The sequence below is a fragment of the Harpegnathos saltator genome, unplaced genomic scaffold (genome assembly GCF_003227715.2).
Source record: "Harpegnathos saltator strain DR-91 unplaced genomic scaffold, Hsal_v8.6 scaffold381, whole genome shotgun sequence".
NCBI lineage: Eukaryota > Metazoa > Arthropoda > Insecta > Hymenoptera > Formicidae > Harpegnathos > Harpegnathos saltator.
The window spans coordinates 627,626-655,000 of record NW_020230185.1 but is presented as its reverse complement, the minus strand read 5'-3'; the positions used below and the strand labels follow the sequence as shown (position 1 = coordinate 655,000).

At 47.9% G+C, this 27,375-nt stretch overlaps 1 protein-coding gene across 3 annotated transcripts in view; it reads right to left on the bottom strand.

Moving 5' to 3' along the window:
- Nucleotides 1-27,375, bottom strand: part of cv-c (RhoGTPase activating protein) — a 319,469-nt gene that overhangs the window by 21,653 nt on the left and 270,441 nt on the right. For all 3 annotated transcript variants that reach the window (XM_025300750.1, XM_025300751.1, XM_025300752.1), the window contains exon 10: nt 14,096-14,262. In XM_025300750.1, coding sequence (XP_025156535.1) covers nt 14,096-14,262 — 167 coding nt within the window. The remainder of the gene's footprint in view (nt 1-14,095; nt 14,263-27,375) is intronic.

Here is a 27,375-nt window from a genome sequence, read left to right as displayed (position 1 = left end):
CACACACAACACAACCAAAAGAGTACCGTCTGTTTAATTTCTTTCGTTCATATTAAACTTCATATGAATTACACGAGGTCTACTTTAGAGTGTAGAAATTTGATAGATAGTATACTTTAATGAGTGGTTCACTTTACACGCATACCGATTCAAATCGATTTTCTGAAATCGATTCTTTACAAACCGATTTTCAAAGATCGATTTTTTTCTTCGTGATTCGAATCGATCTTTAAATCGACCTGTTTGAAAAAAAAATCGGCATCCCTACGATAGACCGATGCAACGGACAGGGTGCTTTTCACACATCCGCCAGCCGGGCCACCGTTGGAATCCAGGGTTGGGAAAGTTACTTCGTAAAAGTAACTAGTTACAGTTACAGTTTTCTTCACTGAAAAAGTAACTAGTTACAGTTACAAGTTACTGACTTTCAAAAGTAACATGTTACAGTTACAGTTACTTAAAAAGTAACGAGTCGTTACTTTTCAGTTACTTTTCTACAATAAATGTGCTATTATTTTAAATTTCGTAATTGTGTAAATTTTAAATTAATTTAAATGATACCTCAGTTAATTATACTTTATTATGAATATAAAATGTTATACATTACAATGTTACTTTATTACAAATATATTGAATAATGAATAATACTTCGAATACCTCCGCATATACCGGCCATGGCATTTAAAAATCTTTTTCTAATGATTGCGATGTCTTATCCATTGCTTCCATTTTTAAGTAACTGGAACCACGCAGTGTACTTCACGCTAAACGCAGGTTATGTTAATAACTAAGGACTGGCGACGCGCGACGGAAATGTCCAATAGGAATATAATTTTTTGAAAGGAATACAGATTGCGTTCGAACAAGAGACTATCAGCGCTATTGCGTCATTTTACCCTTGTTTTACATCTAATGAATGATAAAGATGGCGCAATAGCACACTTTCCGAAAGCAGCTAGAATAATAAATGCTTGTTGGATATCGAGCATCGCACGTAGCATTATCATGCTACCCACAGATGTCTATGCTATACTATATCTGTGGTACTACTAGAAACTTAGGTTTGAAATATATAAAGTAACTATTAAAGTGACTATTAAATTACTAGTTACTAGTTACCAAATAAATGTAACTAAGTTAAGTTACAGTTATAGATGGGAAAATGGAACGAAGTTAAGTTATAGTTACTAAAAAAAGTAACTGTAACTGTAACTTCGTTACAAGTAACGCGTTACTTCCCAACCGTGTTGGAATCACACTCGAGCCGCCATTCTGCGATGGCGAGCTGTTCAATTACTACCGAGGTATCGTCAACGATTTTTTGAGGATTATTTATCGGGGACAATATTGACGAACAGTAAAAATATATATATCACCCAAAAGAAAGTAATTTAAGAACAAGCGGAGTCATCAAAATTTTAGAGGATTTTATTCCTATATACGGCCTCGAGAGGATTCCTCTAAGATTAAGAGGAAAATATTATAAACACATTATTTTTAAAGTTAGAGGGATTATATATGTTGTATATATAATGCAAATCTTATTAATTGTAATATAAATTTCCTCCTATACACAGATTATTTGACCTTTTTTTTAAGAGGATTATTATTTATTCTTATTGTAAGAGGAAAATTAATCGATATAAGAGGAAATCCTCTTAAAGTAAGAAGAAAAGTTAGAATAATATCTAATAAATTTGAGACGATTTGGTTCACTTTGATCGCTTTATCGAAAGAGGAATCCTTTTCTGCAAAAGGCTTCGCTTAGAATATGAGATTACGGGAGAAATCACTTTACAAATAGTGTACTTTTTTACATATACAGGTTAGAGCGAATCTGTGCTGCACAATGGAAGAATTTCGAGAATTCCGAAAAAGCGGGCAAAGCGGGGTTAGTTGCAGTCGACAATTATCCAGTCGCTCGCTTCTCTACATCTTATTGTTGATAAAACGGCTTGTGCCTCGAGAGAACGAAATTCCCGCCAACAGTTCCCGTACATATCGATGGATGGAATTGCTTCATCACAGAGGGCGGACTCGCGGAAATACCGCCTCGGTGAGGGGCGACGCCTCGGAAGCCGAAACTAGGAAACTTCGACGGCGACAAAGCCAATTCCATCGCGCGTCTGGTCGCTCGAAAGTTGGGGCGCGATTTCCTCCATGGAACACGGGGGGCAGGCTCCCCCGTGTTCCGGCGAGCGCGAGAACGGCCGATTATGTGCGCGTTGCAGGTGCGGCGGTCTATTAAAAACTAGATCCGCGCCAACGTCCAGATCGTTGTAACGGTGCGGCATAGAAATGCGCATACGCACGAGCGTGACAAGCGGGCATTTATTCCGCGCTAATGACCGTTTCCTGTCGTACGATTTCCACGGTACGCCACCTTAGAAACGCGCCCGCGATCGCCCGATAAGGAGCTCGCGGGTCAGTTCACGTGTTGCGGCTCACGGAGAGCGACATCCCGCCGCTCGACGATGACCGTCGTCGTCGTCGTCGTCATCGTCGTTGGCGACGAGAGAGGCCGCGCACTTTCTACGTGGAAACTGTATTCGCAGAAGAAATGACACGCTTTCGGCGCGCGTTTCCGACAAATCGGACGCGCTAATTATCGGGCACTTTTCTCTCAGGCGCGGCACGCTCGGCCGCTCACAGACGACATTAATTCGCGCGATGAGGATGGGAACTCCTCGCGGGGCTCGTTAACGTCGTAACGATGGTCAAAGGCGAGCTGTGTGTGCCGCGAGAAATTGGGTTGACCGGCGGCGGGCCGGGGGACAGAATCGTTTTTACCGCGCAGGCGAGCTCCGTGTGAGCTGCGACGACTCGCAGCAAGATTAGCTTCGCGAGATGCTTGAAGTTCGTTCCGTTCGTTGCGTGTTTACGCGCAGATTCGTCGCAGAGATGATTCAGGACGGAGAGATCGGTTTCGAGTCGAGCGAGCAGTCGCTCAGCGGAAACCGCTCCCGCGAAATTGCGGGAGGAAGCGCGATAAACTCGAGGGCGGCCGAGCGCGGGCGGGGAAGGGGGATGCTTGAGGCTTTGTTCGGCGAAAAATCGCGGCGTACCTTTTCCGAAGGTGCAATTCGCGCGCGCGGCGGCGTAGCTGCTCGCCGCCGCCGCGCCGAGGGAAAAAGACGGAGATACCGGTACCGGCGGCGGCGGCAGAAACGTTGAAACGGGGCAGCCGCGTTCGTTCGCGCGAATTTATGGCAACCGGTTTGCACGATCGACGGAGGAATGTCGGCTGTCGTTTGCGCCTGTCAACTCGCGCGCGTGAGACGCGCCGTCGTCGCGGCGGCCGCACGTCGTTCCGCGCGCAGCGCGCCCTCTCGATGATCTCCGCGGCTTTTCAAAGCGCTGCGCGCGGACAATGGCCGGTATTTTCTCTCTCTCTCTCTCTCTCTCTCTCTCTCTCTCTCTCTCTCTCTCTCTCTCTCGCTCTCTCTCTTTCTCTCTCTCTTTCGGTCGCGAGCGCCAGCAAGGAAACTCGACCGCCCTTCTTCGCGGTATTGTTTAATTATTTCGCATCAAAAGCCGCGGTTCGTCCGGGTTTGTTCAGCTGTGCCGCTGTTATCGGCTTTGCAGAGAATACCTGTCGCGCGCCATGTTGGACGAAAAGAACTTTTTAAAGAGAATGATTTGTTTATCCGTTTCGACAAGACGCTGGCTATAAAAAGGTTGCGAGATAGTAGAAGGCTTCCGTTTGAAAATGCAAATGGGAAAAAGTAAAGTGATGAAATATTTACACTGATAGAAAAATATAGTTGAATTAACTATAATCTCACTATATTTTATAGTTCATTTTGGCGTCAACCATATTTTTATAATTGGTGGAACCTGCAAATTATAGTAGAATAAACACAAATATGTAGCCAATGATTGTCTTAAATAATTGTTTAGTTACTTTTACCACATATATGGTAATTTCTCATTCACAAATATAGTGAGATTTAATATTCATATAGTTACACATCTGTCATCATTTAGCAAATATTCTGGTAATATTGACTATATAAAAGAGTTACTTTACCTACCATTTTATATTTGTATCCATACAAAAATTTTAACTCACTATAATTATTAGTAAAAATATTATACGGTTGGTTATACTATGCCTATATTGTAATTATTACCGATATTATGATAATGACTTACTATAAATATGATATTTCGAACTATAATTTAATTACTATATCATTATAGTTCCAAATATCATATACTATCCTCTCAGTGTAGGTAATAAATAATAATAAAATAATAATAATAATAATAATAATAACAATTTGTTTCACAAATTTGTTGATGAGATTGCGCGGCGAACGGGAGAGTTTCCAGCTCTGTAAAAAATCCTTTGGCGAAATAAAACGCCTCGGGGAGAGGGGAAGAGCCAGGTCGCGCAAACGTTACAATTGCATTGTCAACCATCTGTTAGCGCAACGTCGCAAATACCCGGCCAGAGATACGCCATTATTAACGCCGTGCCCTGCCGATGGCACGGCTGCAACACGCAGGTGCAGCGTGCAACCGTGCCGCGCAGTCTGCCAGCGCGACGTTCTCCGCGGTTGCGTGTGCCGAACCAGTTTCCAGGTTTTACGCACCGGCGAAGTCGAGCGCGCCGGCAACGTACCCGGGTGCGTACATATAATTACAGGTACCGCCGTTCTTTTCCCCCGGCGAACGCGCTCTGAATGTGAGAGCGCCCGTAACGTTAGGAGGAAAGAAACAACGTCCGCGTGCGGGGAAAAAGAGGAAATCGACGGAAAAGGGGAGGACGCGCGTAAAAAGAGCGGGGAAAGACGAGTAAATAAAGAGAAACGAGCCAAGAGCAAAATAAAAGATGGACGACAGGCGAAAAAGCAGCGGAAGAAGAAAAGAGAAGAAGACGCAGGGGAAAGAGGAGGGGACAAGGAGGAGAAGAAGGAGAGACGTGCAAGAAAGAAACGCATAAACTCACGAGGGGAAGGGAGAAGAGAGAGCAAACAGTAGGAGTGAAACGAGGAGACCGCCGGCTGTAAAACGAGAGGATCACGTGCGGACAGAAAAAGACCGGAAAAGGAACGAGAAAGAGAGAGAGAGAGAGAGAGAGAGAGAGAGAGGGGAGAGGGATAGTGCGCCGAGGGTGAAATCCGCAGGAGGGCCGGCGTGTGATATCGCACGAGGACAAAGAGAAACTGAAATCGACGCGATGCGCGCAGGGCGAACGAAAAAATGATAGTAACAAAAGGAACAAAAACAACGAAAAAGAAAAAGAGAGAAAAAGACACACACACACACACAGAGAGAGAGAGAGAGAGAGAGAGAGAGGAGATACAGTGGAACGTCTTTTATAACGACTCTCCGACGGCCGGTAATTAGTCGTTTGCCAATTAATGAGCTGGCCGCGAAATCCCTCAGCACTCCGGACTCTCCGCTCTCCCTCCTTTCGTCGAGGATATTCTCTCTCGCGCCACGTACCGCGTTTCTACACGTGTAACAGCGCTCGCGCGTGTATGTGTGCGTGTGTGTACGTCGCGGTAAAAGGCCGCATAAAGCTGGCTACCGCGGGCAAATAATTACTCTCGGTTCGCGTGTTGTACTCCTGTATTCGCGGCGATAGGACGCCGATGATACCTCTCTACGTGTCCTGCTCTCCCACCAGGTTAGACGAGTTATTAACGTGCGTTCGCTTAACGTAATTGCAATTTTCACGTTCCCCGTAAGCGCGCGAGTTAACAAGCGGAAGGTTACACGGATCTCCCGCACTCTCGGGAGATTGATTTTTAGTCCCACGCTCCTCCCCCCTCCCCCCTGCCCCGGCCCTTGCATCCTCCTCGACAGCCTTACTCCGCGTGTAATATTAATAACGCGCGAGGATATCGGCCGCGTCATCGAGCGCGAGTTATTACATCACGATTCTCGCGACCTGTGTCCTGGCTTTTCGATCGCGTTGTCGCGCTTCCTCCTCCGGGATGCTATCACGGCTTGATACCGCTCGCTCTCGTGACGCGATGACACCGTGTAATTGATTAAAATGAACGACGACGACGTAATTAAAATATAAAGCGACTCGCGCGGCGCTCGATATCCGGTGATTGTGATCTCATTGTCGAGCGTGTGTGTGGGTCAGATAATACGAGAACCATTTTATAATCAGGATAGATTCGGGCCGAGGACGTCTGATGGCCTTAAACGCGCTCTCTCTCTCTCTCTCTCTCTCTCTCTCTCTAAATGGCTCAATTTGTTAGCCTCCTCGGCGCACGATTGTTTAGAGCTCCTCCTCCTCCTTCTCCGGAGGAGGAGGAGGAGGAGAAGCGGGCAATTTTCAACAGGCAGATCAAAGTAGGGCACGAAAACGTGGCGCGGTCGAGCGCGGCCACGGTAATGCGGCTGTTAAACCGACCCAATTGCGGCGAATTACCACCGTCGTTGATTCGACAAATATAGGGATCGGGCATGTGCGCGACGGCGACGGCGACGGTGAGAATCTCGTTTTCGGCAGTCACGGGGCGGCCAGTGAAAGCATTTACTGATAACGATTACGAGGGGCGAGGGAGGGGGAGGTGGACGGCGGTGCTTCTGCGAAAGAAGAAACGGGGTCCCGCCGTCGTCATCGTCGTCGTCGGCGACAGAGGCGGCAGCGAAAGTCCCGGATGTCTGCCGCTCGTCTACACGAATATGCGCGAGCGCGCGCTACACCGTTTTACCAAATTAAGTTGCCCGCGACGCTCGCGCATATAAATTATTCCTATAAAACGCATCACTCACTCCTCGACTTTCTCCGCGCGTGCGAAAGATCGCGCGTTCACCGCGGAAAGATCCGCGACTCCTTCGCGCTCGATCCTGGAAGCGCTTGGTCGTGGACGCTGACACGCACACACACACTGAGAGAAAAGTGTATGATATTTGGAACTATAATGATATAGTAACTAAATTACAGTCCGAAATATCATATTTATAGCAAGTATTGCCATAATATCGGTAATAATTACGATACAGGCATAGTATAACCAACCATATAATATTTTTACTAAGAATTATAGTAAGTTAAACTAAAATTATTGTATGGATGCGAATATAAAATCGTAGGTAAAGTAACTCTTTTATATAGCCAGTATTACCAGAATATTTGCTAAATGATGACAGATGTGTAACTATATGAATATTAAATCTCACTATATTTGTGAATGAGAAATATGTGTGTGTAAAAGTAACTAAACAATTATTTAAGACAATCGTTGTCTATATATTTGTGTTTATTCTACTATAATTTGCAGGTTTCACCAACTATAAAAATATGGTTGACGCCAAAATGAACTATAAAATATAGTGAGATTATAGTTGATTCAACTATATTTTTCTATCAGTGCACAGAGAGAGAGAGAGAGAGAGAGAGAGAGAGAGAGAGAGAGAGAGAAAGAGAGAAGTGTATTTCACAAACACTTCGCGAAAATCGGAGGCCGCCTTCCGCAGCGGAGGAACTTTAATCGTCTCAAACTCGATTCGCGATACGAATTCTGCTGGTCCGCCAGGCTCTTCCTCTCGACGTGATTCTCGGCTGAACACTCGTGACAGCGGGAGCACCCTCGTCTCATTAGCAACCTGGGGGAGCGATCGGCGCGGAGAAGGCGGGGGGGAGGGGGGCGTCCTCGCGCTTACGCAATCGCGCGATTGTGCGACCAGGTTCTACATCGCATCGGATTACGTTATCGCGAAGCGAGGGAGGAGGCGCGCGAGGAATGCCCGTTCATTCAGTCACGGACAATGTTACGTGTCACTTCCTCGTGCCGATCAATCGGACGTTTCGCAAGGCACCAACACGGACGCACACTCGGCTCGCCTCTCTATACGAGCGATTTCACGAGAGTATCGGCAAACGCCGGGGGCCGTCGCGTCGCTTCGCCTTTTGCTTTCGCAAGGCCTTCGATTCGGTAGGAGATCATTACGTTTCGCGTGTGTGCACGCCTCATCACGGCCAGCTTTCACCCGGCAAACGCACGCACGTCGGCCGGTCAGTGCTTTCCATTCGGAGTGCAAGGTCGGCGAGCGCGCGAACGCGCCAAATTCCGGCCGCGGCTCGTCCCGACGAGAGCTATCAATTTCCGATGGGTGAAGAAGGGGCTGCGCAAAAACGAGACACCCGTTACAGCACGGCTTTGACTCGTGTTTGTCGCTGGACGTTTTTTCGCGCTCTTGAAATCTTCATCTCGGTCTCTCTTTCGGACGGAGGACGCCGCCAAGTGTCGTCGGCACGTCGCACGTCGCACGTCGCACGTCGCGCTCCTTGTTTCGACGTTTGAAAAGCGGTGTCTTGGCTAATACGTTACGAATACGAAACGTGTAGGCGCACGCCCGACGAAGGTGAGAGCGATTTAGCGGGCGCGGTCTAAAACAGGCGAATAAAATGACGCGGCTCGCGCGACGATCAATGGGCCTTGGTACGTGAACTGGGTCAATGTGATAATAAGATAGCGAGACACGGGCAGAAAATAAAGCCGCCTTTACGAACTTGGCGATTCCTCGGCGATTCCAAGGCGATACCGCGTTTCTGCGCGATGCGCGCCGATTAATCTCCATTCACCGGCTTTACAAGCTCGCACTTTCAACGGCTCATTAATCGAGCCGGAGATCGAGCTGCGACTGCGCTCGAATTAGACGCTTAGTGCTCGAACGTTTCTTACGATCCGGCTCGAAGTCTCGGCTGAGATCTCGGTGTCTCGCGGTGCGAGTTCTCCATTGAGGAACGATTCGCTCGCACTAGGAAAAAAGATTCAGTATCTCTAACAAAACTGTTTAGTTGAGGCTGATTTTTCAATAGCAGCCAAATATCTTGTTTTATATATATGATATAAAATATTTAGTTGTCTCAACTAAATATATTTCTCTGCTTTGTTCTCTGGACCAAGTGATTTTGTTCTTAGACTTCATATATGAAAATTAAGCATTTTAGTTATTTTATCCATAAAAATTACATAATAACGAAATATTATTTTACATAAGCTAAAATAATGCCCAATGGATACTATTTTGTCTTTCTGTGCGCTAAAATTTAGATTTTATATGTTAAGAAAAAATTATAGTATTTTTAACAAAATTCATATAGTTGAAGCTTTTTGGTCGCTATAACAAAAGTATTATGTTATACGGACAAACCTTAATCAAACGAGATATTTGTTTATAGGAACTAAACAGTTTTGTTGGGCATGTTTTAACCAAATTATTTTGTTGTTACAACAAAATTTTGGTTCACGCAACAATACATCTTTTCTAGTGCGGAAGAGGCCCTGCCTGACGCCTAAGCGCATCCCGAGCGCAAAAAAGATTTTTCAAGATTTTTTAATCATACCGCAATCAAAAACAAATTTTATTAGTTTTATCAGTTGCCATATTCATTAGCTTCTTCCAAGGATTTTTCTAATATTGCCTTCGTTTTGAAATGCAGCAAAATTTAATAAAAACAGTAGCAGGATTTTTATATGTAAAGAATGCTATATATTTTTAAAATAAAAAATTCTTGTTGCACACTAACAAAGTTATAAAGCGATAAAGGAATTATAGTCTAAATTTCTTAGAATGAAAAGAACGAATATTTTTATTCAAGCAAAAATAAAAATATTTCCTTATTATACCTTATTAATATTGCCTTATAAGGAAGAAGGTTAAACCATTTGTTACATATTTTGTAGGGCCCTTGTCTTTCTATCCTTACTAAAGCTCGATTAATGTTAGAGAAAAATAATCAAACCCTTACCAGAGCCCTATTAATTTCTTCACTCGGGAAACGTAGAAGGGAGCCTTGAAAAGCGGTACACGCATCTCGTAGGCTAATAAAATACCAAACGAAACACTTTCGCGCATTTTGATCTCTCACATAGTCGAGAGACTCGCTTTATTCCTTTTATCATTCTGGACAGTGGCGGGAGACAAGTAAATTTCTCGACGCTGTAAGAAACGAAGTATCGACGCGATTTCGTCCGATCTTATCACGCCGCGAAGCTCGCGCGCAGCCTTTTAAAAACTCTTTGCCCTCTTCAATCGGACACATTCCCCTCCCTGCGATTTCAATTCCTCAATTCCCTCCGCGCGTCCAATTATCCTCGCATCGTCCCGAAACTCGCGGCCCGTCTCTCTCTCTCTCTCTCTCTCTCACTCTCTCTCTCTCTCTCTCTCTCTCTCTCTCTCTCTCTCTCTCTCTCTCTCTCTCTCTCGGCGAATAAGCGTCTTGTGAATTTCGGGCCGATATTCAGAGCACTAAACTTCCTCGATTAAAACTGGTCGGGTCGAAATCGCCGCTCGCATAAAAAATCGCCCGGCGAGATTTCTCCCAAATGCTCGCGCGCGCGCGATATTCGAGGAACAAGCTGGCCGCCCGAAAAGGCGGCGACTCCAGCGCCGCCGTCTAATCGACCTCGCGGATTCCCGCGAGTCACTTCCCGCGGCTACAAATTTGGCGCGAGACTTTCGCGTCAACCCGGCCGGCCGGGCTCTTCGTCGCGCATATACCGAACGCGTAAAACGCGCTTTCTCCCCATCTAAGGACATTTGCCTGAAAAGCGCCTTGCGCCCGCGTTTCTTCCCCTTCCTCCCCCTCCCCCTCCCACCCCCGCCCGCCGCGGGCGTTTCGCACTGGCGAGTCTCGCCGGGTGAATTTTCTATTTATTAAATACACAAGCGCGGTGCGCGATCAGACGCGCAGGAGCCGCCGCCGCGGCTTCCGGTGAGAGCTCGCCACTTGTCGCAGCTGCCGGCCGGCACGCACGTGCACGCATATTTGCGTGAGCCCTTTATGGGCGTGAAAGTCGTCGATCACCCCGCATGCGGGGTCCTGAAAGCGATCCTGCAGATCCGGTATGAACTATCGATCAATTCGCCGGCATTTTTTCCTTCCTCGCTTCTACGCCCCGCCCGAGAATCGCGATCGCGATCGTTCGCGAGAACGCCGCGCGGAATCATTCCTAACCGGTGCAACGGCGCGGAAAAATATTTGATCAGGCGAGTCGAGAGACTCTCCTCGACGCGCGGCGGATTTCGATCGAGCGGAGTGTAAATAGAGCGCGAATTAAAAGTCCCGTCGCCGCGCGAGCTGAACGACGAAGCGTATCCGCTATTCGAGGCGCGAGGAGTCCCCCCCCCCCCCGATCGTTCTTCTCCGTCGAGGAACATCTGTCTCGACAAGAATGCCGACGACGGAGCAAAATTTATGTGGGAATTATTATTACCCGCTAAATTCCGAGACGAGATTTCTCTCTCCTAGCGAAGCGAGCGCGGCCTTCGCCGGGCGACGAGAGTTCGTGTCGTTTCGCGGGGGGGGGGGGGAGGGGGGAAGGAATTTACACGCGGCCCGCTTTCGGCACGTCACGCGCGACCTGTCTCGGGCTTTTTCACGGCCGCGAGCGGATGATCGAGGCGGCTCGATATGCGAATCAGAGCCGACGCCACGTATTCTCAGGTCGAATCGCGGCGTGCACTCCTCTTTTGTCGTTTCATTCAAAGCGCGCGAACGAGTCTCACCTCGGCCTGGAGGATGGGTCGCATAATTGATTCCGGCTCGCGTCGAAACGCTTTCAACTCGCTCGCGCTCCTCTTCCTGCTCGAGCGTGACCCAATAATACCCTCCTACTCAGCGATTCACGCAGATTGATCTTTACGATCGCCGGCGCGGCGGCCCGTAGATTCGCCCGCGCTTATTTCGGAACGGCTGAATTTAATCCACGTGGCGCGCGCTCGCGTATATTTCGTGATAGCGAAGAAGACGCGTCGGCGAGCGAGCGGGATCGTAGGTCATCGCACTCTGACAGCTTATTCACGGATACGCGCGACTACGAGCGCGATGTGCGCGTGAAATAAAATATGTGTGGGAGTCGGAGGACGAGGAGAAAAAGGGAGAGAGAGAGAGAGAGAGAGAGAGAGAGAGAGAGAAGATGAAGGAGCGTTTTTAAGTTACAATTTGCAAGGTGAGCTTGTTCCATCGCGGAACGAGACGACTCGGCAACGCAGAGTTGTCTCTCTCTCTCTCTCTCTCTCTCTCTTTCTCTTTCTCTCTCTCGGTCGTCGCGACAACTCTCACGCGCAACGATAATAAATTACGCAATAACAAGTAATGTTATAACGCGATACGCGGCATTTCCCGCAGATAAATAACACGACGACGACGAATTGCGGTGAATAACTCGGAGGGCGTGAAAATTATCGACACGCACCGTTCGCGGTGAACGACGGGACGTTGCGACAGCACATTCGATTGCGCAGTTCGACGCGCGCCCGCGCTTCCCGATGTAATTAACCGCGGATTTATCCCCGTCACGCGACAACCGAGTTAATTGCTATTCCGTCGGTTCGGCAGGTCGTAGGAATAGCGCGCGCGCGCTCTCGTCCTGCGCATAGCAATGACCATATGTGCAAACGTGTCATAAGAAACAATGCGCGGCTCAAATATCGGCGTGTCGTTGGCGTAGATCGCTAGCGAGAATATCGATGAGGAACGGTCGTGCCGATGCAAGCATGAATCTTTGTTTATTTCTATCTTGGCTTCTTGTGCATTTAAAGGGGGAATTACACGCGGGAGGCTGTTTTCGAAGCTATTTTTTTTACCGAATTTTTTTAATAGAAACGGTAAGATCAATGGACTTGAAATTTTCACAGTGTATTCATTAAAGTTCAAAGTATAAAATAAATTTTATTGAATCAACACGAGAACTGATCCAATTTGTAATTATAGATAAAAACGCAGTCGTCCATTTACGAGCTCTATGTTTGCTGTCGACATAATTCCGGGCCTCTCTCACTACTTTAAAACCAAAAATTGAGAAAGATTTGTAAAATATACGGTCGCCATTATAGCCCGTATCAAAATGAAGACAGTGAAGCCAAATTTGGAAAAATAATGACTGTAAAAAAAGAAAAAAGTATCGAAAATGAAATTTTTCTCAACTTGTAATCATATTTAAAAAAAAAAAGGACTAAAATATATAACTGTGTTCGAGGTAGGAGCAGAAAACTACATGTCTACTGTATATTGTGTAAAAATTCAAATTATTCAGTTCAGTAGTTTTTGCATAATCGTGTCGACGGTTTAAGAAAATGGTGTTTTCAGAATAAACGCGTTTAAAGTTACATGTATACTTTCCAGATAGATAGTAACAAATTTATTTATGAACATTTGAACATTAATGAATAAAACGTGAAAATTTCGAGTCCATTGATCTTACCGTTTCTGTTAAAAAAATTCGTAAAAATAGCCTTAAAATTCCGCATGTAATTCCCCCCTTAAGCTTATCATTCTGATCGTTTTATCTGTCCGTCTCATCTGAATCCATCGACAGAAAGAAAAATATCTGGACGGAGCATTTATTATTAATTTACGACTTTTCCAATTAGATTAGTTTTAGATCGTTTGCTTGTCCAACGCAGATACATCGACTCGCGGCAAGTTTCGGAAAGCCAGTTGGTAAGCCAGGAACACGAAGGACGAGAGAAGGCCCACGCGAATGACGACAACGAGATAACTTACGGAGCGACGAGCTTACAGAGGCGCGTTTAATTTATAATCGCTCTCCGTCGTGATATTATAAGTTGAAAAAGAAACATCTCTCAGCCGCTCTGTCGTCTCTAAAATTCCCTTTAACTGCGATCCCCGTCTCTGTGTGAGATCCGGCCCGTTATTTCCTTCCGAGATCTTTAAATCTTCGAGGGGCTCCTTTGAGGGGTTCTTAAGGAGCACGATGAGAGATGCGACGAGCGTCCCGAAAAAGGATTTGGATGTATAAGACCCAAAGAAAACGAGACCGAGATGCCGCGGGAAAGATAACAAGGGGTACACAAGAGTAACACGGGATCAAATCCTTTTCCTTTCTTCTTTCTCCGCGGATCTTCTCGGTCGAAACTGCGCGAAATGTGCGAAAGGTCGAGCTTTTCCTCAATGTTCTATTCGATATTCTTGATATTCAGCCGCTGTTAAAATCCCAGCTTCGAGCGAGATCAATTCGAGTACTCGCTCGCGCGGGGAGGGGGGGGAGTGAGAAGCGGGGGCGGGGTGGGAAGGGGGGGGGACGCATCCGTCAACCCTCGCACGCTTCGTACCGCCGGCTACAATTGGAGAGATTCTATCTTGTGTACTCACGCTTTTGCTGTGGCTCGTGCTGTGATGATGCGCGTGATGCGTGTCGAGTTTCATATTGGCGCAGCGGTTAAGGGCGTGCAGTCGCCGGAAAAGGCTCTGCAGCGAGTCAGCCTCGAGGAAAGGGTGGTCCTTGGCCACGCCGGAAACGTCAATCGGAAACTGATAGTCTGCAACGAGAGGGTAAAACGATCGTTAGTTCTAATCGGACCCGAGACTCGGCTCGCTCGCTCGGACACGCGGCCATGTAATGGCGTATCTATCTATCTGCCTATCTATCTGTCGCGGTCGCGTGCTTATTTATGCAAATGAAAAGTGCATCGTGGTGTACTTGATAACGCGTGAAAACATCCGCTGTTTCGCCGTCGCCAGCGCGACGCTCGCTCGCTCGCCGCGGCCAAGTATTCAGGATCATTTGATTATCGAATGGGCTAAACGCGCACAAATGTGCGCCGTGAATGGACCCAAGCCGTGTCCACTTAGCCCACGGGCATTAATCTCCTCGTAAACCCGTCGGGCCCATCAAATGTTGACCGTGTGTGTCCTCGTCGCGCGCGCGCGCGCGGCCACTCTCCGTCTATTCCCCCCGCCCCATCCCATTTTTTTATTTCCTTCCTTTCTTTTTTTGCGTCGGACAATAGTCGTCGTTTAAATTCAATTAAGGGAGTTAAAACGCGCGCTTTATTTTTACATTTACGGACTGAGCTGGCAGCGGCCAGCGGGATGATACTGTTCCGCGCGCACAAAAGCATTTGATGTGATTTCATGAAATTTTCATCGGGAAATAAAGAGAGGATTACACCGGCCTGCAGAAATTAATGTACCGTGAAAATCGCCGGGAATGTCGCTCGTGGTGCTCGCAGAGCACGCTCGGGCTTTTGAGTGTTCGCGGTCGCGTGACCTCGAAAAATGAAAACCGTGAGAGCGATATTATTATTATTAACGCAAACGGGGATGTCGAAGCCAGTACGCGTGGGCCGCGTTTAACACACTGCACGCATTAAAAGTTGTAAAAGTTATTTCTCAGATTATTCCCGGTTATTAAGTCGTCCGACCAATCCTGTGTGTATCAAAACCAACATAATAACCCGCGTTCGCTATATCCAATATTTCTCGTTTCATGTTTTCCAATGAAAAAGAAAAGAAAAAAAGGAGCGAGCGAGAGAAAGAGCGAGAGAGAGAGAGAGAGAGAGAGATGAAGAGAAAAATTCATGTGGCTCGGAAATCGAAATTATCTCCTCCATGGTGGATTTCTCTCTCTCTCTCTCTCTCTCTCTCTCTCTCTCTCTCTTTCTCTGCGCTATCTATAATTCCCTCGTAAATACATCGCGGCGCTCGTAAAAGTTCGGGAGGTTTCTGTCACGACTTGCGCAACGCTGGCCTAGATCTCTTGAACCAGATCTCGGATCTATGATCTCTAACTGGGACCTCAGGATCGTCCGCTTCCGCAAGTGGAACGAGAATCCTCCAATATAATCGCGGCGGATATACCCGCGCCGCGCTTATATCGAATTTCCGTAAAAAGACGCGCCTTCGTCGCACGGCGATATTCTATGAGATATGTTAATCAACATGCGTTAATTACTTCATCGATTACTACTCATCGCTCGGGACAGAGCTCGTCGTCGTGACGATTCTTCATGAAGACTGAGACCTCACCGGCCGCGGTTAAACAATCAAATTCCGCCGGCTCGCCGGCAACTGTGAGCGTTTCGCGTAGATTCGTTTTCGCTCATTAAAGCGCGCGCAGAGGCAATTAATGAGAGCCCATCGACGTTACTCGGCAGCACACTGAGAGAAAAGTGTATGATATTTGGAACTATAATGATATAGTAACTAAATTATAGTCCGAAATATCATATTTATAGTAAGTATTACCATAATATCGGTAATAATTACGATATAGGCATAGTTACGATACAACCAACCATATGATATTTTTACTAAGAATTATAGTGAGTTAAACTAAAATTTTGGTATGAATGCAAATATAAAATGGTAGGTAAAGTAACTCTTTTATATAGTCAATATTACCAGAATATCTGCTAAATGATGACAGATGTGTAACTATATGAATATTAAATCTCACTATATTTGTGAATGAGAAGTTACCATATATGTGGTAAAAGTAACTAAACAATTATTTCAGACAATCATTGACTATACACTTGTGTTTATCCTACTATATTTTTCAGGTTCCACCAACTATAAAAATATGATTGACGCCAAAATGAACTATGAAATATAGTGAGATTATAGTTGATTCAACTATATTTTTCTATCAGTGCAGCGGATTAATTGGCCGGTTATCGGTTTTATAGTAGCGGTGTTACGCATCTCCTCCTCCTCCTCCTCTTCCTCCTCCGGACGCATACGTGTATGCGTGCCGTTAATACTTCCTGACGCTGCGAAAGCACCGGCGGTTTTTTCTCTCCTCTTCTCTTTTCTGTTTTTTTTCCTTTTTCTTCTTTTTATTTTTTTGCGAGTACGGTAAACCGCCGGAGCACAGCCGTGTTCAGCTCGAAACGGCTATTAAGTGCCGCGTAGCAATTTTCATTCCGGATTTACATTATCGTGTCCAGCGCCGTTGTACGCGCGACTCGCGCGACTACGCGCTGTACGCGTCATTACAGCGCGCTCGCGCCGTGTCCGAGGAGAGTCGCGCTCCTCCGTCGCGGAAAATTTCCGAGATCGACGAGAGAGACCGGACTCGAAGAATTCGTTGAACTCTCCTCGAGCGTGCACGCTGAAGGAGCACATAGATTCGCGATGTTTCGCGACGCGGCGTCGCGCGATACGCGAGCCGACTCTCGCTCGTGTAGAATGATGCTTGTGTTGACTCGACGTTATTCGATGATGAGCGATCTGATTCACCGCGCGCGCGTGTCTTTCGCCGACTGCGCGCGATCTCGCGATTCTTGGCCGATCAATGCGCTCGGTGATTGCTCCGTCAAGTTTTCACGACGCCGTAGTTGGAGCGATAGTTAACGAGCGGTGATCAGAGAGAGAGAGAGAGAGAGAGAGAGAGAGAGAGAGAGAGAGAGAGAGAGAGAGAGAGAGACGTCCGTTTCCTGGGCACATTAATCGTTAATGTCTCAATGGGAAATCGGAGCCGCGCGCAACACGAGATACGAGATGCTGACGAATCAATTGGCACGCGGCTTTCGATTTCACTCATCTGCATAGCGCGAAGCCGTCGATAAATATCGATCTCGACACCCGGCGGCCGCGTCGTACAGCGAGAAAAGACGCGTCTGTGCTGATAATAAATATCGGCTCTCGATTCGGACTCGAGCCTTTGTCGACGAGCCTTCTCTATTCTGCCGCTTGTGTATGTATGTGTATGTGTGTGTGTGTGTGTGTGTGTGTTTTTTGCGAAACATCGCTGCGCACCTTCTACCCGGCGTCGGAATGGGAATCAATCGATTTCACGGGCGAGCTTGAATTCGCGAGCCCGTTGTGCGTCGGGCTGCGGGAGACACAAAAATTCACTCGGCCGGCCGGCCGGTTTCATCAATTCCTCCGCATCGGGCCGGGTCCGGTGTGATCGATCGGATCACGTGCTTCATTTATCATGCCGATCGTCAGACACGACACCCACACACTCGCGTCGTCGGGATTCCACGAAGGATGCGCGCGCGACCGACCTGGACACCCTCTCCTTGGCCGACGCGCGACGGTAATATCGTCGCGATCGCGTGCACGTGTGCGTATGTGTGCGTGTGTTTGCGCTCGTTGTGTACACGCGTGCATGCGAGTCGCGTGGTTCTCGTACGTATCCGATGGGCGGTATCGGTATCGTATTTATATCGTGCCTTGCGCCGTCCGACTCGGGTTCAACTGGGTCAATTAGCTACTATTCATAGTGTGTGCTCCGATCGCGAGAGCTCGCCTGAGTTATGATCAATCGCGCACTTTGTACGTGATATCGCCGACACACGCGTGCACGCATATTTATGCATCTATGCGCGCACGCGTGTGCGTGTGCGCGTGTATACGAGGGTGCACGCTGCGCACACACGCAGACGCGCGTGCATAAACTCGCGCATGACTCGCCGATGGCTTGTCGATGGATCGGAGCTGTTAATACGATTCGAGAGCACACGAGTGTAAAAGAATGACCGCTGGGAGTCACGGAAGGGTGCGGGTGATCGTTTCTTTGCGGGAAGGTGATGACGTAGCGGCTGTCGCCGGCCAAAATTAATTCTCACCGCTTGGATACATCCGCCTTGCGAAAAAAATTACATCTCGAAGAGAGAAGTGATTGTCAAGTAATCGTTGAGCAAGATTTTCATGGTGAATAATACCAGGCGAGCGTGTGAAAAGTGATAAAATTGGTACGCGTGAACGCGAATTAAATTTTTTTTTAACAGCGTACGACACCAGAGGAGTAATTTGAAAAATTGAAAAAAATCATCCGATAATCCCAAAAATAGCGAAACAATACGTACCAGACTCAGTCGAGCTTCCACAGCGCGACAAATATTAACCGCTTAAGGTAAATGTCCTAATTACTGGACGTTTAAGCGTAGGTTGTCACAAAAAATACAATGTATAATATTAAGAATAGTTTTGATACAAATATTTGCATTTATTTTCGAAAATTTAAGATTCCCTTAAGTAGAAAAAAATGATTTAAACCAATGTATATATATTATTAATGAAATGTTTACACGAGAGAATAAAACGCATTAATGTGTAACGCATAAATACCAGTGACTGGACAGTTGAAATAGATTATAGCCCAATGCTCGGATAGAATTTGTCCCAATGTCTGACCGCGATTAGAAAATTAGTACGTGCTGTACGGGGAATAATATAAATATAGATGCTATCTCTTAATGAATTTATTAACGATTGATCATTTTTTGCCAAACTATACACTAGGAAAAATGTATTGTTGCGTGAACCAAAATTTTGTTGTAACAACAAAATAATTTGATTAAAATATGCCCAACAAAACTGTTTAGTTTCTGTAAACAAATATCTTGTTTGATTACGGTTTGGTCGTATAACGTAATACTTTTGTTATAGCGACCAAAAAGCTTCAACTATATGAGTTTTGTTAAAAATACTATAATTTTTTCTTAATATATGAAACCTAAATTTTAGTACACAGAAAGACAACATAGCGTATCCATTGGACATTATTTCAGTTTATGTAAAATAATATTTCGTTATTACATAATTTTTATGGGTAAAATATCTAAAACGCTTAATTTTTATATACGAAGTCTGAGAACAAAATCATTTGGTCCAGAGAACAAAGCAGAAAAATATATTTAGTTGAGACAACTAAATATTTTGTTATATAAAACAAGATATTTGGTTGCTATTAAAAAATACCTCAACTAAACAGTTTTGTTGGAGATACTAAATTTTTTCTCCTAGTGTAGGTGCATATATATTTAATTAATTTCTGTTTTAACACAAAAGTATCAAATTGGGTATATATTTCTCTTTTCGAACTAATCGTCAAATGTTGAAGTTTCTTTTACAATAATTATTACTTTCATTCATTACTGTCAAAATAAATAGTAAATATTTTTTTCCGATTGGGACGTTTACCTTATTCACTCGCGGCCTCAATTCAAGACCAAAGTCTCCCACGTACGTAATCATCCGTTCGCGGGATTAGCTTCTCCATCCAGTCGCGCGCGCGAATTACACCGATGCGTTCGCCACTTACGCTACTCCCGATCGAAAGCAGTCGCGCGCACAATCGCGTCGGGGACAGGAGCGTGGAGGAGCAGGGGGGAAGAGGCGCGAATGTTATTGTGGTAAAATCGCCGAGTCGTTTTCCAGGCAGCGCCGTTCCTTCTCCCCGCATTTGGCATCTGGGTCGTTGTGGATAACGCGAATAGCGGTCGCTTGCGTTGCTCGGGACATGTTCGCAAGCTGCGCGGCCTGGTGGACCAAGTTCTCTCTCTCTCTCTTTTGCTCTCTCGCTCACGAATTAAATTAAACTTTTATAAGACCGCGTGACGCGCGCGCGCGCGTGTGTCTCTCCCACGCGCGCGCAAAAAGTGAAAGTCCATACTCCGTCTCTCTCTCTCTCTCTCTCTCTCTCCCCTTCTCCCTCCCGCGCGCAAGTCCCCTCTTGCGCTTAGTATCCTAATTGCTCGCGCCAGGCGTTATGTAATTATCGATAGCACCGTCGCGCTGCAGCCCTGTTAGGATAATTGGAGTGAATGTTGATACGACGCTGCGACGGGAACGTGTCGAACGGTCCCGATCGTCCTTAATCCTTAATAATCACGCCGGCGGCGTAAACACGCCGAGTCACGCAACAAGTTTTTTCCTCGCGCGCGCGATTCTTTTCTTCGCTCGCTAAGCTCGAATTAAGGCGCATTAACACGCTCGCCAATGACGCGTCGCGTATTTACACGCGGAGCGGTGACACGCGCGGATCTTACGACAGAGAGACATTCCCGGCGCAATCTCGGCTCAGTGACGTCGACTCGACGCAACCGAAGCGTCGATTCGCTTAAAATATCGATTCGATTGTCAGCCTCCACCCCCCGCGCCTCCCCTTGACGCGCCCATCCCTTGCTCGGTGCGTGTCGGTGTTTTCCTGCAGCTTCTCGCGAGGTTACATGAATTAATGTTCGTTTCTTCATCTTTGCAGGATATACGAATTAATGTTCGTTTCTTCACTGTCTCAAGATCAATCATCCTTGCTCCGCGCGGGTTTGTATTTTCTGTTTCGAACGACCCTTTCCCCAGATATTTTCACGAATGACAAAGTTACTTCTTGGACGGGGGAGACATCGAAAATATAGTCCCGAACCCTTCGAGGGCTCCCGTCCGGAGATGACTCGAAAGGAGGTATCTCGACAGGTTTAAGAAACGACGCGCAGCACGCAACAGGTATCCGAAGAAAGAAACGAGACGACGCGTACAACAAACGATGTTTCCTTTTCTTTTTTCGGATATCGTCGGATATACTTTGTCGCAGGAGCGGGACCCGGGATGACAAAGTTATATGGTATACCTCTTTAACGGATTTGGTAAATGCTCGCTTTCACACTCGGGGGCCCGCATAACGGGCCTCCTTTTTCAACGGCCTCGGGGGACTTCGTATCTCCTGCGCTCGATCGTTATTATTTCGTTAAACCCCTCGCGTCCGTCGTGTTCCCCGAGACACAAGCGGAACAAAAGGTGAGACGCAGAGAGACGGATATACGCGCGAGCGAGGAGGAGGCACGAATCTTCGAATTATGTTCCAAATTGTACACCCAGGTGCCATCCGGTGCCTCACATCATGGTAGCACGAGCACGTCAGCTGCTCGCGCTGCAAACCGCTCGGGGGTGTAAACGCGACTTTGCGGTTACGGCGATTCGCCCGCCGCGTCGCGCCGGCACGTTCCGTGTCATTCCTCTTCCCGCTTTTGGCATGTGGGTCGCTGCATCGCCCGTTGTGCAGTGTCTCCTGTCCAGCTGCATTGCGCCGCGACATGTTTATGGGAGCCTCGACCCGAGCAACGGTCAGCTCTACTGACTCACCGTGCGAAGCCTAACGTCGCTTGAGAATCGCGTTGCTATCGAGTCAAGTACAACGGCTCTCTCTCTCTCTCTCTCTCTCTCTCTCTCTCTCTATCTCTCTCTCTCTCCTCCTCCTCCTCTCTTTCACCCTCTGACCAACACATGTCGAGTAGAACGCGCGAGCCTATCTTTCCCTTTTCCTCCGTCTCTCTCCATCTCTCTCCCTCTCTCTCTCTCTCTCTCTCTCTCTCTACACTCTGCGTTGGCCGTTATTAATTTACAACGACAATTAAACGTTGCGCGCACGCGCTAGCTAGCCTTGAGAATTAAGGCTGCATTTCGACCCCCTTAGCGAGCAGCGCTGGGATCACCGGCATGACGCGGCTCTCGCGTTATAAACTTTTCACAGCCGGTGTCTATGAATTTTTCTCCTCGTCCCTGAGCGCCTAATTAAAGGCCTCATGGATTATTGATGAGTCGACGCGTCGGATTTTACGGCGATTTGTCGAGGCGTTTGACGAGCTAATGGCTATTCGAGGCGCGCGCGGCCGACGCGCGTCCTTATTATTAGCGATTAATGAAAGAAATGGTTAACTTTGAGCTATAATGTCGAGGGACATTTAAATCACGATTTCCCTCGCAGCTGCGTCGCCCGCCGCGGCGGAAGTGCGAGTAAATCGCGAACGTACGCGCGCGAGCGACTCGCGAATCGCCGCATGGTCCGATCGAGGCGCGTAAAGCTGTCAGAGTTAACATTTTTCCTTTCGCCGCCACTTTCGCGTCCACTCGCACAGAACATTTCTGGTGACCCATTTGCGACCTGGCCTGATTTTCCGAAGATTACGTAGGTTCAAACTGCAAGTGTATATGCGCTACGAATATTCTAAATGGGAAAAAACTCCTGGTCCTTTTTTCCTGGTCCTCATTCGGCAATTTTATTTTTTGAATTTTTATCCTATCTACTGAATACGACGAAATTTGTGCTTGACACCACAAACCGTGTACCGATGTTATCGATTAGAGAAAAATACACAAGTTCTCGTAATGTCCTTTTTTCCCCTCTTTTATATTTTATTTCCTTTTTTCTTTTTTAGACGGTTGGTATTGCAAGCGGGCAAGTATATGTAATTTTGCGAAAGGAAAATTTCTACGCGGATGTATCAGCTGTAGTTTTCTCTCCGACACATTCAGAGTCATGTCAGCCGACCCAGTTGGACATCTTGAATTCTGACCGGTGACTTCCGGAAAGAGTCGATTTTTCAGCCGCAGGAATAGCCGCGGCTCGACAGAGACGCGGGACACGCGCCGGAAGTAAATAAAAAGCGGATAACCAGTGAAAAGTAAGAGAGCCGCGTGTTATCTGTCGGCGCCGCAGTGTCAACAGCGACGAAAGTGCAGTCCTTGACACTGCTGCATGGAATTCCACGGGCGATCTCTAGCCTCGCGATGGCCGCGCGGCGGGCCGATGCGCGGCGGACGACGCGACGCCGGCGAGACGCCAACGCCGGCCGATTAATAAGGCGTCGTTACGAAATCGACGATAAATCCGGCGCGACGCGACGACAAATGCGAGTAAACACAATCGGGCGCACGAGCGGGAATGCACGGAACGTTGCACCACCAGCGCGGCGGCACCAAAAATTACTGCGTCGTGACGCGATCTCGCCGCACGACACACCGAGCGCGATTTGTTTACGAGCGTAACTCCCGGGCGGAAACGATACGCGCCGATCGGTCGCGTTCCCGTCGCGAAATATGATTTTCCTCGAGTCGCGTTACGCGAACAGTCCACGTGACTCGACCTCACGTAAGAGCGCTGCAATTCGAGCGAACTGCGTCGAATTGTCGCCGCAGGCGCGGCGAATTCGCGGGCCGATGCTCCCGCCGAGTGAAGTGAAGTCGCGCGATCGGGGAATTCGGACAGGCGTAGTCGGAAATTGCGACGACAACGTCGACTCGACGACGAGCGACTGATTTTACGCGGCTTCATTGCGCGTCGCGTCTCGCGTCACGTTCCGATCGGCTATTTAATCCTTAATCACTGCTGAATTAACTTCCCTTGAGAAAATTATTAAAATATTTGCTAGTCCTGCGTTTTTTGGGTCGCTGATTACGAATCTAAAGTCAGATTTGCAAAATTAAAAATGGCGAACCCAATATGGCGACCATGATGTACAAAATTTATGAAAATTACAATTATTATTAAATAATAATGACCAGATCGTGATGAGATAATATGATTCTAGACGATGCAACTGGTCGATAGAGTTGGAAAAGATTTATGTGGGAAAATGTTCAACGGTGCTTCAATATTTATACTTACTAGAGATTAAACATTCATTTTTGAGTAAAATAATATTGATAGTATGGAGATAAGATGGAGATACAGAATGAGAAAACTAAGAAAATAGAGCTGAAAAGTGCAAAAAATCAAATTTCGGCCGCTTTTGTAGAAATATTTGTTTATAAAAAAAAGACCCTAACCCGCAAAAAAATACTGAAAAAAATATATACTTTTGTACAACATCAGAAAAATATTTGATGAAAATTTCAGACCTCTACGTTCAACACTCTCCGAGGAATCGATTTCTCCCTAAAAAAAGCATTCTTTTCAATTTTGATTTATTATAAATAATCACAAACAAATAATTGGGTGTAAAAACCTAGTGGAGTATGTTGAACAACTATTCAGTTATCTGGAAAACTCAAATCCCCCCGATTAGTTCTTCAAAATTATGTGACTTACAACGCAAAATTGAATCAAGAAAAGGTGGGAAGTATACTTCCCACTAACAGTGAAAGGGTTAATTTCGCCTACTTGAGTACGCGAGACGGAGACCGAGAGAAAGAGAGAGAGAGAGAGAGAGAGAGAGAGAGAGAGAGAGAGAGAGAGAGAGAGACCGAGAGAGAGAGAGAGAGAGACCGAGAGAGAGAGAGAAAGAGAGAGACCGAGAGAGAGAGAGAGAGACCGAGAGAGAGAGAGAGAGAGAGAGAGAGAGAGAGCTCATGTAGATGAGTTATCGAGCGGCGCTGTCCGAGACAGCGCGCGGAACTGCGTCGAAAATTCATCAATTATATCGTAACGCCATTACAACGGCCGCGTCCGTGCAGTTTGCCGACATATTAGATTCGCAAACGTTATTACGCGACACCGTGCGCGCGCCGAATGTCATCGTAGCGAGCGCACGGTGCCGCCGCGCTGTTTACCGCGCAAACCTTTCCATAACGAAGTGTCATTCCATTAGCGCACAGCGTGATACAACAACTTCCAACGCATTCGAACGGGCCGGATGAAAAAGCAAACAGCGGCGATCGGATATATAGACATATCTCCGCGTGAGGCCGGACGAATCCAGCCGGATAAATATCCGCGCCGTGAATTCCGCCGGATTGCGCGCTCCGGGCATTCCTGCGCGCGGCCGAGAGAGGAATTCGCTCCCCGGGATGAAAAACGAAGGGAACGGAACGAAAGGGAGAAAAAAGGCGCGCGAAAGTTCAGCGTGAGCGACAAATCGCGGGTTCGCCGGTGCAACGGAAAAATTCCGCGGACGAACGTCGCGAGGGCCTTCAAGTGGGCCCTTCGGCCGACCTCTCTTCTCGGGGAAGAGCTTTTCGTCACGAGCTTTAGCCCTCGCGTAAAACCCCTCAAACTTGTGTTCTTTCGTCGACCTTCCTCCCTCTCTCTTTCCCTAATTGACTTTTCGTCTCCCGAGTCGTCCTGCCGAAATCCGTTCGAGGCCGCGACGGACATCCGCTAGGCTGCGACTGATCGAGACTCCTTGACGACGATCAGGACGACAGATCCGCGCAAAACTGCACTCGCGTGGCGGAGTATCCGGATGTTCAGCGTGAATTTCGATACGCGTTTACACAGCCGTAATGGTCGCGCGCGCGAGAGGAGGCTGAGATCGTCGCGCGGTGTATTATGGAAGGATCTCTCTCTCTCTCTCCCTCTCTCTGCTTCTGCTTCATTCGCAGGATCGCCGATGCCGGATACCGAAGTGCTAACGAAGAACGGACGAAGGAATCGCGGTTTTTACTCGCGGCCGTGCTGTAATTACGCCCACGGCGGCGGCCCCTGCGACGGCATGACATAAGATCGTCCTTTTAGATACGGATGACTTCACTCGCCGACCGCGCTGCGTCGCGAGCAAACTAATTACGAACGCTGCGTTTTTGCGCGGATCGCCCGTGTCGCTGCGACGAACGGGCGTTTTCCACTCCCACGTGAAAACGCGCGCGCGCGCGCGCTCGGGGCTGCTGCTTTTCCCGCGAGCCTCGCCGCGATTCATGGGAGAGCGACGACAGTCGCGAGTGCACAATCCTCGGGAATTCCCAGCGTCGTCGCTTCGAGTCCTTCAGGATTCGTCGATCGCGGGCGCGCGCGCGCGTCGGAAATGGAAGACACAACGATCGCTACACTGTTGGACTCTCTCGGCTCGTTTCCTCCGCGCGTTTAACTCGCCGAGTATCTCGGCTCCGAGCTCTATTTATCTAGTACGAGGTACGTACGTACGTCAACAGTCGACAATCAAACAGCCGTATTTGGTATTAAATGTGTATTGACACAGGGAATGAATCGTTATATCAGGACACACATACACACACACACACACACATACACGCGCAGGTGCGCGTAGCGCGAAAGCAAACAAGCATTAATGGAGAAGAAGCGATATCCGGCCGCGTGTGAAACTTAAATATCGGCGTCGAGCAAAGCGACAGAAGTAGGATGCAAAATAAGCGGATCGCGCGAAATGACACCGCGCGGAGAAAATCTGCAATCTGCATAACGAAATCATAATAATTCCGCGGAATATTACGCTCCGTCGCTGTGTTCGTCGCGCGCGAGCCGAGTTAACGGGATCTAATGGAACATTTCATTCCGCAAAGCGAGAGAGCGAGAGAGAGAGAGAGAGAGAGAGAGAGAGAGAGAGAGAGAGAGAGAGAGAGAGAGAGAGAGAGAGAGAGAAGGCATCCGGCAGGCGAGCGCGGACGAGCGCGCGAGGATCGCTTGCGAAATTCGCGGATTTTACCGTTTTACCAGACCGGGCCGTTACCGCAAGATCCTCGACGGTCGGCGGGCCGAAAAGTTACGACATTGTTACTCGATGGAGCGTGCGGCGCGGCGAGATAAGATAAAGGCAATAAAAACGCGCTGGCGCACGAGAGCGGGATCGATTGCGAATGGCGTGAATCAGGCTCGATCGTGGGAGCGACTGCCGTCGATCAACGCCGAGCCGGGGCCCACCTTGTTTACCTTTCATGTCTCCAACGCGGTACTGTCGGCACATCCGTGGCAGCGCGGCGACCCGCCGACCACCTCCTCCCGACCTCGTCGACGGAAACGCCGAAATGTTCTCTCCTCACTGTCGCATGAACGTGACGAACGGCAATCCGCCGCGGTTCATGGCTCGCTCTTCACTCGGCGAATCTCTCTCTCTCTCTCTCTTTCTCTTTCTCAGCCACGCGATCGAGCGATCGGTCGTCGATCGATCGCAGCGGAAACGGCGGCAGCGGCGACGATCCTTGGCGGCGGGGCTCCTTTAGGAAGCACGCTCGCTGCGGTTTCACGGTAGGATCGGTAGACAATGATAGCGAGAGCGCGCGGCCGTCTACGTGACGGAGCGGCGCGAGCGAAGCGGAACGTTATTGGCTCCAGCAGCTGATCCGCCGGCAAATCGACGGATACGCGCGTGTCAGGATCCGCCTGTCGAGACGGATCGATCGTGAGGCCCGACTGGCCGATCGCCGACGGTCATCGACATCCGTCATGCGCGCGCCGGAAACAAGAGCAC